The sequence below is a fragment of the Narcine bancroftii genome, chromosome 1 (genome assembly GCF_036971445.1).
Source record: "Narcine bancroftii isolate sNarBan1 chromosome 1, sNarBan1.hap1, whole genome shotgun sequence".
NCBI lineage: Eukaryota > Metazoa > Chordata > Chondrichthyes > Torpediniformes > Narcinidae > Narcine > Narcine bancroftii.
This window is the reverse complement of record NC_091469.1, coordinates 358,860,537-358,878,074: the sequence shown is the minus strand read 5'-3', so window position 1 is coordinate 358,878,074 and position 17,538 is coordinate 358,860,537. Positions and strand designations below refer to the sequence as shown.

Genomic DNA, 17,538 nt, shown 5'->3' with positions numbered 1-17,538 from the left:
CCAAGAACAAAGTCGGCTTCTGTGCACAAGGCTTAAACTTCGAATTAAGCATATCTGCTCCATGTCTATGCTAAGGCATTCATATTCCTCCCAGCATGTGGGGACCAGGCTGGTCACAGGGTCCAAATTTGACTTTAGAATGTTTACAAATAATGAAGCAGGATATAACCAAATCTACAGCCATTTTCCATTCCTTGATAGAAATCAACAGCCATTGAAATGGAATATCAATTGAGACATATCACTTTGTTTTATTCAGTACTTTTCCAGTTAACTATACAAAGGACACCAATGAGATATGATTTTATTTTAAATCTAATTGAGTTTTCCTTTGAATTTTCAATGCCCTGAAGGTGAAGTATTGTTCTGCCAGTTAATTAGAAGAACAAATTCTGAGATTCATTTAAGTACGGGGATCCTCAGCTTACAAAAGACCTGACTTACAAATGTCAGACTTTATACAAATTGTGTCAAGTTCCACTCTCATGTCTAGTACTTGAATCTCTTCTCGAGGAAGCCATGCAGAGATCTCCCAGAGAAAATCCATGCCTTTCCAAATTCTCTTTTGAGTAAGATTAAATATTATGAACTCTGAGCCACCTCTTGTTTGTCCACACTTTTTCTTAAACAAACTGCCCAATTGTCTTGCTGATTAGCAGACCATCTCCTCTGTCACTCCACCTGGGCTACATTTAGACAAGCCTCTGTTAAGTTCACGTGTTGGTAGAAAGTCCCATCACCTATGCTGACCTTCCCCGTTTCCCCACCCCCCCCTCCCCCAAGTCTAATCTTTGCAAAGGGAAATGGGTCATTTCTGAATGATGAAAAATTTGGCTTATAGACACGTTTCAGGAACAAAAACCCTGACATAATGCAGGAACAACCCACCCACCCCCTCCGTAAACAGATGTTTACAAGAATTATAAGATTGAAAACTCCATAATACTCAAGAAATTACCTTGTGCTCTGTTGTTAAAGTAACCTAAAGATTTCCAAATCTGCTAAAATAACAAGAGCGTATCAAATTATTAAAACAGAGCCTTAAAATCTTTATTTTTCAATGCTTTTAATCCCCAGAGTAGTCATCTTTGTAACCTACAGTAAATAATGGTGTCAGATTGTGGGAACCCAAATACTTATGCACAGAACTGTTTAATCTCCTTGTTATTTGAGGTGTTAACTTTCTATCCCTTGTTTGATGATGTTGCTGGCTCAGGTAGCTCTTTCTGAAGCAAGATCAAATTTATGGGTCACCTTTTGCCAATAGGTTACAAATTATTGTCAACTCTGATTGTTATTTTGCATACTTAGATTCTAAAGTAAAGCATTGCTACAATGAAAGCAAAATATATTCCACCATTGTTATTTATCATTTAACACAACTCGTGACAAAACTTCTCGAAGATTATCTGTGCCATATACACCTTTAAAATGAACAGCATCACTTCATCTTCCTGAAAGAGATTGAAGCAAGTAGTATAGGTCAACACTCCTGAGCAATGTCTGCACTGTTAGAGGGGCTATCTGACTGATCAGAGAAATTAAATTATTTCTCTGATATAATTTACAGGCACTCAAAAGGTTATAAATTATTGCTGTCCCAAAACCTTCATACATTTTAAAATGGGTTTAATATATCAATTTTGCTTAAATATTTTATAGCCAGAAATTGCAGATGGTGCACATCTGAATATAATCAATAAAACAAAGGAGGAAGGTAGAGCAAATAAAAAAAATATATTAATATTGGTTGTGAAATGGAAAAAAAATGCCATTTGCTATTATGTATCAAAACAGACAAGTAACACCGAACAACAATTTTTTTTCGCTCAAAAGGTTTGCTTCCTGAAAAGAAATGGGGATTATGAAATTCAACTTTAAGCTGAACACAAATATAATTTCAGATTTGCTGTATTACATAGGAAGTTGGAGAAATACTAAATGGACTTTTATTGAATTTAGCAAGTTTAATCGCAGAATGACGCTGATATATTGTGTTCGTTCAACTGAGCAAAAAATGTTTTACTGCTGATTTTTGTTTGTGCGCAGCATCTCATGTCAGTGTCCAACAATAGTCGACCAGCTTTGATAGATTCCAGTTGCCCTGATACCATGGTTACAATGTCCTGGTGAAACTGACTGCACCAAGATTAGTGGGGAAGAAGTCCAAATGCAAAGGCAGAAAATGAATTTTCAATGACATTGTTGCACTTCATTTTTTTGGCTATTTGAAGTAGACAAATTATGACAGGAAATCACAAAAATAGGTTACAGTATATCTAAAAATTGGTTCACGATATGAAAATTTTTAAGTGATTTTTGTGATCAGCAGTCCAAAATCCATTAAATACACCCAGGTGTTCGAGAAGCAATTTCTTCGTTATCCAGTGTAATTTAAGCAGAACACTTTCTCAAGAACAGTTCATTATTGAACTTGTGTTCTAAAACAAAGGATAAATTGATTGAAATGCTGTAGCCTTTCAATAAAAAAAGAGCTTTTCTGAAAACTCAATTAAAAATGTCCACTTCATGCCCTAATGGATTAAAGCATCACATGACATAATAACCATGGAAGGGATCTAGTTTTACAAGGATCAGTATTTGGGTGAGCAAGATGATTTCAATGTATAAATAGTTACATCCAGAGTAAAACTGCAAGATATTTTTTGTATCTGCCTTAAATAAAACCAAAGAAGTTCTGGAAGACGTGGGAAAGAGAAGCACTGGCATGAACTTCACACCACAGTTCATTAATCCTCCTATCTCTGGCCATAGAACAGCAATTACTTGGAAAGAATTTTGAACTCTGAAATCTACAGCAACAAGTAATGGGATCACATTGAGTCATCAGGGGAAAAAAAGCAGATGGCAATTACAGCAACTGTCAACCAGCAGGGGGCAGTGGAGGGGGGAAGAAAGAGTTGAATATGGGAGCAGGTGTAAAGTGGAACCAGAATGGGATAATATAAAATTAAAATATTCAATCTTCATGCCTTTAGCTTTTTAGGCTATCTATGTAAAACATGAAATCTTCCTCAAGTTTAACTCTGTTCTCTCAAAATCCACCACCCTTCCCACAGGTCCTTCTCAACTCTGCACCTTCTCTCGTCCAGTGTTCCTATGCCCCATGGCCCCTCCCCAGCTCTTCTCCCATCCCCCTTTTCATGCTTGCTTGCATGCTTGCCTCCTCTTCTCATCCTCATCTCCATTGCCTCTTTCCCTTCGCGATTGCTGCTTCCTTGCTGAGTTCCTCCAGCTTCTCTTTGTATGTTGAAACTACGTCCAGTACCAGTTTGTTGTAACTACATACAGTTCTAGCCATAGAAATGGGTTATTATCGCACTAGACTCCAAGGCTGCCTCGGAGATACTGGGTTGTTGCCAGGAGAGGAAAATGTTAGATGTGGAGAAAAATTAGATGGGTTGACCTTATTTACTTTTGAAAAGAAGATATTGCAATGAACCCAATTTAAGCTCTATAAAATTACAAGCACTTATTTCCAAAAAGTGCAATCTTAAACTAGCAGGTGAACGTTTAAAGTAACTAATAGAAAGTTTAGGCAGGAACACAAGTTTCACCAGAAGGATGGTAGAAGCAGAAATCCTCGAGACTCTTTAATGGTTCTTTGAAGGGCAATGACAACACTGCAATGCTCAGTGCTATGGAGCAACTGCTGGAAAGTCAGTCAAAGCTGGCTAGTTCATTTTCCATCAGAACACAAGAGCCAAATGGTCTCCTATGTAAATTTTTCATGGTTCACTTTGGAGTTCTAATCTATCGGCCTTTAACTTGTGATTTCCAGATTTGCGTTCAGGCATCATTCAGAATCAGAATCAGAATTTATTGTCATGAATAAGTCATGAAATTTGGTGTTTTGAGGCAGCATTGGGTCAGTCTTCAGAAGTATAAAGTTCACAGTCACTTGAATCTTTCTTTTTCTCCATCCCATCACGCATGCTCCATGATCTCCAATGACTCTTTGCCACATCAAAGCTCTTTTACTACCAACCCACTGCTGTCTTGCTTCCTTTCCACACTCTACCACTCACAATCCACTTCCACCAGCCTAAAAGCTGAGACCCTCCCCTTCTCCATCCACAGCTCAGGTTTTGATTTTTTCAGCCCCAAAGCTCTCTTACTCCACTTCTTTACCCGAACCTTACATAAGGCTTTCCTCATCAACCACAATGATGAATCACTTCACCTCCTATCACTGTTTGTTGCCAATTCCTAAATTTTTTTTTTCTCTAAGATTCAAGATTGCACAGGCAAGATCATCCATTCTGCTGTCAGAAAAATTGAAACAACCTGTGACAATACAAATCCCCCACTTCTCAATTGTGACTCCTATTTTCCAACTGAGTTCTAAGCTATGCTCTTCAGATAGGTTATAGACTCCTCTTACTCTTTTGCATCCAATCTATAACAAGGGCAATTTCAAACTTTATTTTCGCCACTTTGACAAATTATGCCAAAATCCTCCCAAACATCCTTAGCACCTTGGAGCAGAACTTAGAACCAAGGAACACAACAGCACAGAGACAGACTATTTGGCCCATCTGGTCCATGCCAAACTATTCCATCTCGTCCCATCAATTTGCATCTGGTCCATAGCCCTTCATCACCCTCCCATCCACTCCTATCCAATCTCTTCTTAAATGTCAAAATTGATACTGTATTTACCACTTTCAATGGCTGCTGGTTCCATACCCTCATGACCATCTGAGTGAAAAAAATTTCCCCTTACATTTCCCTTAAATATTCTACCTTTCAACCTAAACACACATCCTCTCATTCCTGTCTCACCCAACCTCTGTAGAAAAAGCCTGCTTGGATTTACCCCTCATAATTTTGAATACTTCCATAAAATCTCCCCTCGTTCTCTGATGCTCCAGGGAATAAAGTCCTAATGTTTTATTTCACCTAACCTTCAAGTCCTGGCAGTATCCTTGCAAATTTCTTTGCACCTTTTCAAACTTATTGACATTTTTCTTGTTATTAGATAATCAAAACAGCACCCAGTACTCCAAATTACCTTATACAATTCAGCCCAAACATCCCAACTTCTGCATTCAATACTTTAATTTTTAAATGCCAATGTACCATTAGCATTCTTTACAACCCAATCTATATACGACTTTACCCAAGCTCTCTTGGTGGAGCAAGTGTCATCCACCAACCATAAACAAAACCATCAAAATTTTGCATTTATGTCACATATTTACCAGCCCTGAAGACATATCACAGTTGCACAAAGTGCCAATGAATGCTTAAAGGACAAGGTAGACCACGACAGGGATGGAGTTAGAAAGTAGAGTTGAGGTCAGATGAACCACAATTTTACTGAATGGCAGAACAGGTTTGTGAAACTAAAGAAGACCAAGAACTGTAAAAGCTGGACTCTATGTGTAAAGAAACTGGAGGAACTCAGAGAATCAGGCAAGATTCATTGAGGGAAATAATCAGTCAATGTTTCAGATCAGGACCCTTTCACGAGACTTTGAAGGTTAGGAATCATATGGGCTACTCCTGCTCCGGTTATTTTGTTGTAGTCTCTTGATCTGAAACAATATCATTATTAATGAAGGGTGACCAAACACTTGCTATAAGAGTGAGGTAGAGGAGCAGAAAGATTTAAGGAAAGAATTCCACAGATTAGCAATCCAAAGATAATCCAAAAATAAAATGATTCAGAAGAACAGATTATATAAAGTTTGAACAAATGTGGCTAGAGAGGTGAGGTGCAGAGATATCCCAGAAAATGGTCTAAATTTTATTGGAAAATTAAGAAAATTAGAGGGGCACATTTCAAACTTTTAACATTTTTTTGCATCGATAGCATCCTTGGCTTGGAATCTGAAGGGGAGGAAGGCAATCAATCGCTCCGATCTCTGCAATTTAATTGGACCGCTGCTGATCCTCCATTTCAAGCCCATTTAGTCAACAATTTCCTTCTCCATTGACTTTCTTTGTACCCAGATCTTCTACTGTCAAGAGTGAGCCCAGCTCTCAGGAGGCAGAGAAACCAAGTTAAAATAACATTCCCTACATTTTAATCCTCTATGGTGATTCCTTATCTTCATTCAATTTCTTGAGGCAAAGCCATGAAAGTCACTCTCTCATTCCCATTCAAAAGTCTCACAAAAATCATTCACCGCTAATGCCTCTGAACTCTAATGAATATGGACAAATGCTGCTCTCTTTCTTCAAATTCCAGAACACAATGTCATGAATTCATACTGCACCAAATGTGCATACAGTATTCCAGCTCTGTGCAACTGCAGAAAATTTCACATGTTCATACTCCAGACTCTTGGCAACCAATGCCAATATGCTATTAGCTTTATTAAATGTTTGCAGTGTCTGCAGATTTCCTGTGTTTCATCAACCAACAGACCACAATCCCTCTGTGTGGCAGGGTCTAAGCCTCGCAATGTAAAATAGAAATACCGTTTCTATCTTCTTCCTATCAAAGTGATCTTCACTTCCCTTATCCTCCATTTTTTGGTCATGTTCCAATAATCTAACAATCGTTGGCTTTTTTATGCAACCTGAAACGTTCCTTAAATGAGCTCCACACTTAACCAAATTTTTCCACTCACCAATCCACTCCCATCCTGACTCTCTGACAGCTTTCTTCTTTTACCATCCTCTTGATCCTTTTCTTTTCCCTCCTCCGACTAACATTGTGGATCACTTGTTTCTCCTCATTCATTTCCACAAATTGGTTTTGCTGGCAAGGTCATATTAAATGGCCCACATGGCAGTTCTTTGTCTTGGCATTGTACCACTCCAGTTTACATGTTGTCATCAGAACCTATTCTCTGCATGCAGCTTTTTTATTGTGGCAGTGAAGTAGAGTACAGTGAAACACTGTTATAATGTAATGATTCGGGTCCAAAAAAAAAATCAGATCACCAACAAAACTGGGGTCATGCTAAATTAGGGTACAGCATTTTTCAACAAAAATAAGAAACACATGTACAATACCTGTATTTGCAATCATCATTTTTATTTATTACAATCATCATCTTATTTCTTAAAAAAAAACCATAGAGTATTTGTTGCCTGAAAGCAGCATGTCGCTGGCGGCGAGTGAAACCCAAAATACTTCTGAGCTGGAGAATTTTTATGTGCTCCACATCCTGGGTCTCGAGCCAACTCAATGGCTTCAGACACTGTCAGGGGTGGAGGTGGGAGGCGGGGGTGGAGGCTCTTCATTGTCATTCTCCTGTGGTTCAGGAACCAGTGCTATAGTAATGTTATGGGCAATCTCAGAGTCATATGCCAGGCATTCGTCATTGGCAGAGAACCACTAGTGAAAATTCTCTTTGCTAATTAAAAACAGCCTCTGTGCCTCACCCACCTGTGAAGCTGTAGAATTCTTGCTCATCTTCATCTTCCTTGGTGGATTTTCGTGATGAAAAGGCTGGACCCAGACCCTCTCCCAGGATTTTTCCACACACGAGGAACTGACTGTTGTCCAGCCCTTCCCACCTCAGTGGCAAACTTCTTTAACGTTCATGCTTCTCAGATAGTCTTCCAAAATTGTTGATTCGTCTACAATTCTTAGGAGAAGGTGGCTATGTCGAAGAACAAGTGTACAACTATGAAGAAAAAGACCTCTGCTACAAGATGATCCTAGACCACACATTGTCTAGCAATGTGAAATTAATTCACATCTGTAATTCTGCTTGAACACAGAGATGATCTCCTGATCTAGGTGTTGGATCTTAGATGTAGTGTTCTTTGGGAGATAAGAAACTCCGATCTTTCTGTCACGGCTTAAAAGGTTGGCCACTGGTGGATGGGCAGGACAGTTGTCAAACAAAAGAAGAGCTTTGGGTTCTAGCTTTTACTTACACAAATGAGAATGGACATCAGGGACAAAAGTTATGTAAAACCAATCCTCAAAGATGATACTGATCATCCAAGTATTGCTGCTATGCATGCACTCAAACGGTAATTACTTCATATTGACATGGTGGAAACAGGTGGGCGAGCGAACTTGCTTCCCAGTTTTGTTAACACAAAACAACAACATCACATGATTTTTGCATTGTTTGAAACCCTCACATTGATGGGGGACATCTTTGCTAGACAATGTGTGGTCTAGGATCATCTTGTAGCAGAGGTCTTTTTCTTCATAGTTGTACACTTGTCCTTCGACATAGCCACCTTCTCCTAAGAGTGTTTTTAGTTCTGCCAGGGATTCGCTGGTGGTGACGCTGTCAGCTGAGTGAATTTCTCCAGACATTAACACTTGAGAAATCCCGCAGTAGCATTTAAACTGTCTAGCTATCCATTGCTAGCTTTGAACTATGATGTTTCTCCGTTGATCAGCCGGTCAAATTTCTTGGCTTGAGCTTTGAGAACAGGCCTGGAAAGAGGAATACAGGGAATACAGGGAGTCATTGAGGCTGACATTTATGGTTATCTTCATGCATTTGGCCTTTCATCCCACCTCTTCCTCAACTTTCCGAAGCGACACGCATAACTTATCTTCCTGAGATTTGCAGCCACTAAGTGTTGATTCGGGTATGTCGAGGTCACCTGCAACTTGGGTTTGTCTTTTAGTCTTGATTGATTGCCTCAAGTGCGTGAAGCTTATCTTTCACTGAAAGAGATTTTCATCTTCCAATGGTGCATTCCATTTTGATCTTAAAACAATTTTAATTCAAGAAAGAAGGTAAAAGGGGGTCCACTGGATAATCACATTATATCTGATTTCATGTTGAATCAGGTCACATTAAATCAGGGTTCCACTGTACTATAAAATAAAATCTTGGAGAATCCTTGACTTAAATAATGAAACTAATTCATAGTGGCTCTACCTAATTTTATCCATTATTTCTTTGATTTGATTGGTCCCAAGCAGGGAATTAATATGATTGACAGGAGCTCAGTTGAAGACAAGATATGCATTAAACCACCAGTAAAATTGGGAAACTTTAAACTCCCAAGGTTAATCATGTTACGACCTCAGAGGACCCATAAATCCAGCAGCAATAGATATTTACCGAGACGAATGGTTACTTAAACAAAAGTTGCTTTTAATTATCTTTTAACATGAAAACAGAATCGCACTTTAATTTATCACTATTGACTTAACTAACCTAACTTAACCTCCTTCTAATTCTCAGCACACGTGTATGTAATGTGTGTGTAAGTTCAGAAAAGTTCTTTGGATACCTGTCCAATCTCACTTCTCACTCCTCCAAGTTCACTGGTTGCAGGTAATTCTTATACTGTGCACAGAATTTAACATTTATAAATTTCAGCAGGCTTTGGTACTTGAAAGGTAAATTGTTACCACTCAGGAAGGTTCTTGTCAGTTTTCAGAGAGAAATTTGATGTACGTCATCAGCCACTTCTGTGTCTTGCTGATGAAACTTGCCCCTCGAGGGTTCTCCAGATGATAACTTCTTTCTTTCATGTCACCACAGAGTTCCTTTTTGTTTCTCTTATTCCAAGTGAAGCATTAGAAAGCCAGTCCTCTCCTCTTGCATAACCCACAAGGGCTTTGACCAGGCTGAATTAACAACTCATGACCCAAATGGGGCTTTTCACAAGCTTGCCAGCTTGTCCTGTTCCAGTCCCAGCTGCTGTTACTGGTTGTAATACTGTAGAACTGATCTCTGTTTTTTTCTTTCTCTCTCTCTCTCTCTCTCTCTGAGAAAAAGCCTGTTTGACTCTCTCTGCTTGCAAAACCACATGACCCTCTTAGAACAGCAAGTTCCCCTTCAGACTGTCTGCGACTCTAACAAGCTCTTTCATCTGTTGCTTTTTTGTAAACAACAATCCATTAGTGAAGTCTCTTGGGCATTCTACAAAGCTCTTGCATAGGCTGTGGGGCCAATATGTCCAGTATTAGCAGAGCTCCAGTATTTCAAATAAGATCTGTTTTAAAGTGTTTGTATGTGACCTACACTAACAAACCTTTCCCAAGTTATCTCCCAAAAACATATCTATATACTCTGCCACAATCATTAATTAAGCGGTAGATCTGTGTGTCAGTCTCCCTCACCATATCTACCACACCCCCCCCCCCCCCACCACCACTTTCACCTACTTCAGGAGAGAATGCTGCAGCAGTTAATGCTGCTGCCTCAACTCTAAGAAACCTGGTTAATTTCTGACCTCAGATGCTGTCAGTGTTGAGTTTGCACATTCTCTCAATAACTACACAAGTTTTGCCTTGGTGCTCCAGTTTTCTCACACATCCCAAAGACGAGCTGGTTGGGAGGTTGATTAGCTACATTAAATCACCCCAAATGTAGTGTCATTAAAAAAAAATCAAAAGGGAAAGTTTATGGCTCTATGGGACAGAATAAGTTGCTAACCCACAGGGGAGTTGGACAAGCATAGATTTATGGACCAAATGGCCTATGTTTTATAAGTAGCCTGTGCATATATACCCTCTCCCTCTCGCCTGGTGACCGAAACCACACCGCAGTAAATTTTGGCAAAACGCAGACACCTTCAGGATCAAAGAAACAGATGGCCATTAACAGTGGCCTATTTATTTTATATCCGATTTGCCACTTTGGTGCAAGATCCAATAGGCACTATGGTCAAATTCACATAATGAGAAGGCAAAAGGTTTTGAGGGAACTATCCAGAAAATTCTGGAGATTTTACTTTTTTTAGCTTTTAAGTTTTTAAAGTTGAACTTTATAAGTCTTGAAATTATTGACCAGGAGTAACTGAGGTCTGGGATTGTTTTTTTTTAGAACATAAATAAGTCACTGGTTAATATGCCAGTTCAGTGTGTCCTTAATGAATTTCTAACTGTAACGTGGAAAGTTATGGAACACGGTCACAGTAGAGTTCACATAATGTTCATTCCATTAAGGCACCCCAGGTAGAAGATTTAAATATAATCATTCACAAAGTAAAAGCAAATTCCACATTCAATTTAAAATTGCCTTGCAGTCTAAAAGTCAAATTATACTCGTAAAAACAAACTTTAAATCACATGGCTTCAAATTTTTGAAAAGTTTAAAAGTTGATATCCTACCAAAAGGGTTTTCCACATGCAACATGCCCTCTCCATGCCATTCTGTCCAGAGCACTTCTGACCTTGAATGTGTTGCCTATACCTCCAATTTCAAAGCACTATGTTGATGCTTCAATGCACTCGATAGTTTGAATTAAGCTAAGATATAAACTGCATTCTGTGCAATCAACTGTTCCACCAAAGAAACTCATCAAGATCCCTGTGATCAACTCAATGCGTTAGAAACAATGGGCAGCAAAACACTTGGGTTCGATCCTGACCTCTGCATCAATGTGTGCAGTGTGCACATTGTCCACGATTGTTTAGTTTCCATTGGGTGTTCTAGTGTTCTCCCTCATCTCAGACTGCTAATTCGTTCCTGTACAGTATCCTAGTATCAGTGTGCAAGAGAACAATTAAGATTGACTTCATGGCCATTTATGAGTCAATAGGTTACCAGAAATAAGTGTTGGAAAGGATAGCCAACATTCAATAACTTGAATGTTGAGAGCGAATATGAAGTAAGTGCAAGAAATTAGGGCAGTGCCATCAGTCATGACACTCTGACCACATTTGTATCTGTTTAAAGATTGTGGAAGATGTGCTACTGGACAGGTCTGAGCAGTGAGGCCTTGCTGATAATTTTACATGCCACCTGTTAGTTGAAATGTTAACAGAAATAGTATATGGAAGTAAATGAGTCCATGTCATTTTCATAAAGAAATATGGCATAGCGGTTAGTTAGGGCACAAGATCCACATCATCAGACAACTTTAAAGCCCTTTATTAGGCCAGTCCTCAACCTTTTTGAGAGAGAGATTCAGTCTACTCGTCTTGAATATATGACCCAACACCTTTACAGCACCAGCCACTGGGATCGGACTGGGGTTCGAATCCCGCGCCGTCTGTAAGGAGTTTGTACATTCTTCCCATGCCTGCGTGGGTTTTCTCTAGCGGTTCCAGTTTCCTCCCATCATTCAAAATGTACTGGTGGTATAGGTTAATGGGGTGTAAATTGGGCGGCACAGTTTCGTGGACCGAAATGGCCTGTTACCATGCTGTATGTCTAATTTTTTTTTAATTTAAAAAATTATCCCTGGTCAGCAATCCAACTTTTATCCCATTATAGTTGGCATGAATTGGTTGGTTGCTCAAGGCTGACTGTTGCAGTAGAGATCAACATTTCCAAAGTTTTTCCACTGACAAAATTATGAAAGGTAGAAGCACAAAAATCAACCATTTTTTTCCCAATTTGCATCGGAGAGAATGAAAGTGCTGTGCAGAACTTTTGTAGGTTAACTACTAAGAATTATGAATAAAACAATCTACTTTTTCCATCTTACCTTTGACTCGCATTTCTTGTGACATGCATACTTGCAAACTGAAATAAAAATAAAAATATATCAGAATAGTTGGTCAAAAAAGTTTTATTGCAAAAAACAATTGCGAAGCCACCTGCGTGGTTCTGAGTGAATAAACACTTTGAACGCTCGCAAAATTGCAATTTCCCAAATGGTGGCACAAAACAAGTCTTATCAGTTAATGAGGATGACACACAGATTATAATGGAAGACATGTGGATCAATTCTAAGTTCAATGATTGTTGCAGATTGCAATCCTGAGACCAAGATACCATTATGCCTAACTAACCACAGTGAACCTACCGGATATCTGCCAAGGGAAAGTCAATTGGCTTCATTACCACAAATGCCTTCAACATTCTAGTTTCAATCAAGCATCTCTTCCAAGGGACTCTTCTCTGGAGTGACATATTATTGTACTGGTAGCAAATTTTGTTCTGACCTACGCACAAACCACAACCTCTTCCTCATACCCTTAAACTGGCTACCCCACTGTAGAGCTCATCGAAAGAATCAAAGACTTGTTGATCCAAACCAAGGCTTTTATTAGCAAAAGACAGGAGCTCTTCACAGGTGGCCGATCAGTCCGGAATGATCCGACCTGGCTTGGGACACAACCCTTTAAGGCCTAGAGAGTAGGCGTGGCTTAGCTCTCAGCCAATCGCTGTAAGCACAGTCTAGATACTGTAACTATATACACTATATACATTGGTGATAGATCAGTACTATCACACCCACTTCAATCATTCACTACCATTGCAAGCTCCACTTCTCAATGATTGGGTAGAAGTGTATCTGAATTTCCTATTGCATTTCCTCTTGACAATCTTATATTGATGGTCTTATTATGTTCTTCACAATGTGAAAACATTCTCTCAGCAGCCACATCATCAGACAATTTTAAAGTCCTTTATTAGGGCAGTCCTCAACCTTTTTGAGAAAGAGATTTTCAGTCTATTCATCCTGAATATATATACACAACACATAGGACTCAAGATACCCCTCTCTGAAATCATCCATGTAAAGACTAGAAGAATTGTCCACAACACTGCAACGTGATCTAAGGTCTAATGCAGGGATAGCGTCAATTCCCTATTTTTCCCAATCTATTGTGCAATGAGATGATAATAAACTTGACTAATTCTTCTGATTTTGTTGTTTTTTTTTAAACCTGTGGCATAACTTTCAGAAGATCACTTTGTTTTCAATGTCACCTACACTCACCGTCTCCAACTGAAAAAAACCACATCTGCTTTTACTACCAAAATGCATGTCTGCCCTTTTCTGTGTTAAACTTCATGTGCCAAGCATTTACCCATTCTGCAGGCTCATTCATGTTCTCTTTTATTTGCTACGGTGTACCTGAAAGCTCATTAGCAAGATCACAACCTCAAAGCCAGCAATGTCATCTTGGGAGAGAACACAGTTGTTGATTATTTTGTGGTACTTAGATTTGGAGGACTTTGTCGGGATGCTTTGAGGTGCCTGCAAAAGACAAGTTGTGTCTCTGAAACCGTGACAGCAGGGATCACTGCTACCTAGTGTCCAAAGGCTCTGCTGGTGAACTGAAGGCAGCTTACTTTCCTGGGCCTCATTATGGATCTTTCTTGCCAGAATGTGGTACTCTGTAGTGGGGACAAGTTAGTTGAGGATTTTTTCCTTACTAAGGCACACTCAGACAATTGTCCATCATAAGGTTTGCTGCTACTGGACATTGGAGGAAATGAGAATGGGTGCCTCCCAATTATCAAATAGCCCAATGACACTTAGCATCTAGGATCAAGGATGGGTCACTAGGATCAAGGTGAGATAGAGAAGTCAGCCTGTACACTTGGTGAGGAAAAACATCTCTCAGCACATTCCAAAGAAAAGAGGAAAACTATCTCCGTGAACCAGTAATATCTGTAACTGCCAACAGACACCTCTCAAATTTACGACCTTTCATCACTCTGGTAGCTGTAACCAGAGTTATTGGCCTATTTGATAGTGTAGGTGAAGTGGAGAGGTAAATGGGAGAGGCTGACTTTGTGAAGCCTGAACAACCATCTAGTTGATAGCATGTTGATAACAAAAAAAATCATCAAACTGAAGGCTTTCTATGTCAGTAGGAGAACTTGCTTTAGTTCCACTGAACATTTCAGGCCTGTAAGACATCAATGGGTTGTAAAGTTACAGTTATGCTCCTGACCTGACCAATGAGTGCCTCCAACACCATTATTAACTTTAAAGGGCCATTTGTCTTGTAGCTGCCTTAGAACAGAGAGTAATGGAGATCGCTATTGATGAGAAGCGACCCACTTAAATAAATGAGCAACTATAATTTTCAAGAAGTGAGCACCAGTTATAAACTTGAAGATCATCTTTACAAGAATAACTTAAACAACTAGCCAGAAGGATTCAAAATGGGAAGACAGAAAAAATATTACAAAACTCAGATTGCACAGCATCTGTGGAGAGAGAAACAAGTTTATCATTAAATATCCTCTCTTTACAGGTTCTACCTGATCTGCTGAACCTTCAAAATATATGTGATTCAACTGCCTTCTTGTATTGCTGAAGCCCGCCTGCTGAAGGTATTCCCACCCTGATGCTGCCAAGGAAGAATGGGATTTTAACCCCACAAAGATGAAGGAAAAGCACTAAGTCAGGATAATGTGAAATTTGGGATTTTTTTACAAATTGTACCTGTGCTTCACGCAAATTCCACATTCCCAATTTCTCTGAGGTTGCTCATTGCAATGTCTTGGAAAAAGAGTCTTTCAATGTCTAAAGTGTCAAGATATGGTGGGAATTGAAGCTACTCTATAGAAGGTGGGTTTCATTAGAGTGGGGGAGGAGAGGGTGGTGTGGTTGAAGTGCCTTTTTTTGGCACAGGGGCTGTATTTGTACCTTTTTTTCTGATTTCCATCTGTTTGTGAATAGAGTTGGCCAATTAATGATGGGTGGAAAATAAACACCCACTCTCTCCCCTTGAAATGAGTAAATACCAAGTCATCGACAATTTTGAATTGCTATACCAAATATTATAAACATCACCAGTAGCTCTTGCAAAAATATACTGCCAAGCATCTACCAAAAGAATGAGAACCAAATGTTTGTTGTTTCATTTACCAAATCCACAAGAACATAGTACCTTGAAACAAGCAACAATGGGAAGTTAACAGACTTTTATATCTGGCATTATCTATTGAACCCCATTGTTATTTCCTGGTTGTGAAGCAATGATTTATAGAACACATCAGAAGGCAGGTGTGCTTGTATGATGGGGTGAAACAGAAAAGTCTGGAGATGCCATGATTGTAGTACAATGTACAAAAGTGCTGGAGTAGTTAGTTATAAGATGAAGCTATCGATTAAAAATGGTTATATACTATATATGGGCAGTTTAAGTGTTACAGCTCAAACCAACAACAGAAAATGCAATTCAAAAAGATTAAATTTTAACTCTATATTTATTAATGACTATAAACAATATAATGTCTGAATGCAATTAACCCCACTACAAGTATCTATACAGATATCATATTTATAAACAGGGTGAATAAGAAAAACCCAGACCACTAATCTGTGCCCAATATTTAAAAAGGAAAAATTCCCCCAAAACCTCAGGTCAGTCAGTCACATATAACCATTTATGGAGCGGAAACAAGCCATGTTGGCCTTTTGAGTCCTCACCGGTTCACTGATTTTGTGCGCCCTCTTCAGGCATTGGTCCCGGTAGATCTTTATTCAATAACGATGGACAAATTCAATACAGGTGGAATCAGTCGTAGTATGTAATTTGTTCTTGTGGACCAAATTTTTTTTTAGCAGGGGAGGTGTTACAGAGTTGTGCATTGGCCTATGTGTTGTGTGGTTTTATGTTAAAAAGTGACAGTTTGCCTTAGAGAGCCAAGGTGAAGGTGGACTGCTGAGAGTGGGAGACAGACTGAGCATGTGCAGAAAATTATCTAAAAATTTCTGGATTTGGATGCTAAACCACTAATGGGGGTGCTGTGGAGTTGTCATGAGTCAGTTAAAAAAAAACAGTCCGCAGAATTCCAACTCAAAGTTCAATGTCCAAGTTCAGTTCTTTAACTGATAACCAAAGGATGTCATATTGAACGTTGGAGAGAGAAATGACTAATGTGCTGCAGTAAACTTATGAATCCCCACTTAAGAGGCATGTGCATTTCACACAGCTCTCCAGCTGCCCTCTGCCACTCTCTGCTTCACAGCTGGATTCTCTCTTTGTTCTCGGAAGTTCCAAACAATTGGCGAGTCAGCACTCAGCTGTACCACAGGTCGCACAGAGTTCTGAGCTGAAATGCATCCTTTATAATGACAGTCCAAAAGCTCAGTCCATAACAATAGAAAGTAAAGAAAATCATGATCAGATACTGACAGGTGAAAAAGATAAGCAAGAGACAGGGTTAAAATAAAAAAAAATCAAAGATTAAAGATAATAAATTGTATATATGCATAAAAATAAGAACCCTTAGCAGAACTATGTAAACACTTGTTTCTCATTTTTTAAATTGAATATCAGTCTATTATTATTTTATTCACTTTGCAGTTGGTACTAAAGGTTTTTACCTCTCTATGTCTTTTGTTATGCCCCACTTTGTAATAGTAGTGGCACTCAGTTGTAAATGTATTCCTTCGAGGACATCACTCAGATCAAATATTCTCTTGAATGCAAGATGCACCATTTAACTTCCTGCTGTGCACAGGTTGCATGTTGCATGACAGTTTTGTTACAGTGAAAACTTTACTGGATGAGTAACACTTTCCAGATAAGTAATACTACAATTTGGATACTTACCCCTGCATGAAAGGCCTTGATTGCCGTTGATAAGCTGTTTGCAAATGCTGCAGGTTTTTGGTTTCTTGAAAGTCTTGTTCTTGAATGTATGGGAACTGGAAACTAATTCTTCAGGCTGAAACATCAAACATTACACAGCTGCCTCAGCACAAGTTGACAAAGCAGATTTTACATCATAGGATAGTATAAGAAAAACTTCTAAAAATATACAGCTTGTTAGTAGACACTTGCCAAAAAAAACTAATGATAGAAATCCCAGTTGAAATCTCTGTTCTAGAAATTCAGTATAACATTTCAACAAACAAAAAAAGACACAATTCACCCTTTCAGTCAGATTGCAATAAAAATTTAGTGTTTATTTTGTCATGTCTCAA

The 17,538-nt window shown here is 38.9% G+C and overlaps 1 protein-coding gene across 10 annotated transcripts in view; it reads right to left on the bottom strand.

The window, feature by feature from the left end:
- The window catches only part of LOC138750166 (tensin-3-like), a 480,425-nt gene that overhangs the window by 281,684 nt on the left and 181,203 nt on the right, over positions 1 to 17,538 (bottom strand). For all 10 annotated transcript variants that reach the window (XM_069912329.1, XM_069912327.1, XM_069912319.1 and 7 more), the window contains 2 exons: positions 17,165 to 17,279; positions 12,343 to 12,380 (listed from right to left, as the gene is read on the bottom strand). In XM_069912329.1, the coding sequence (XP_069768430.1) occupies positions 12,343 to 12,380; positions 17,165 to 17,279 (153 nt within the window). The remainder of the gene's footprint in view (positions 1 to 12,342; positions 12,381 to 17,164; positions 17,280 to 17,538) is intronic.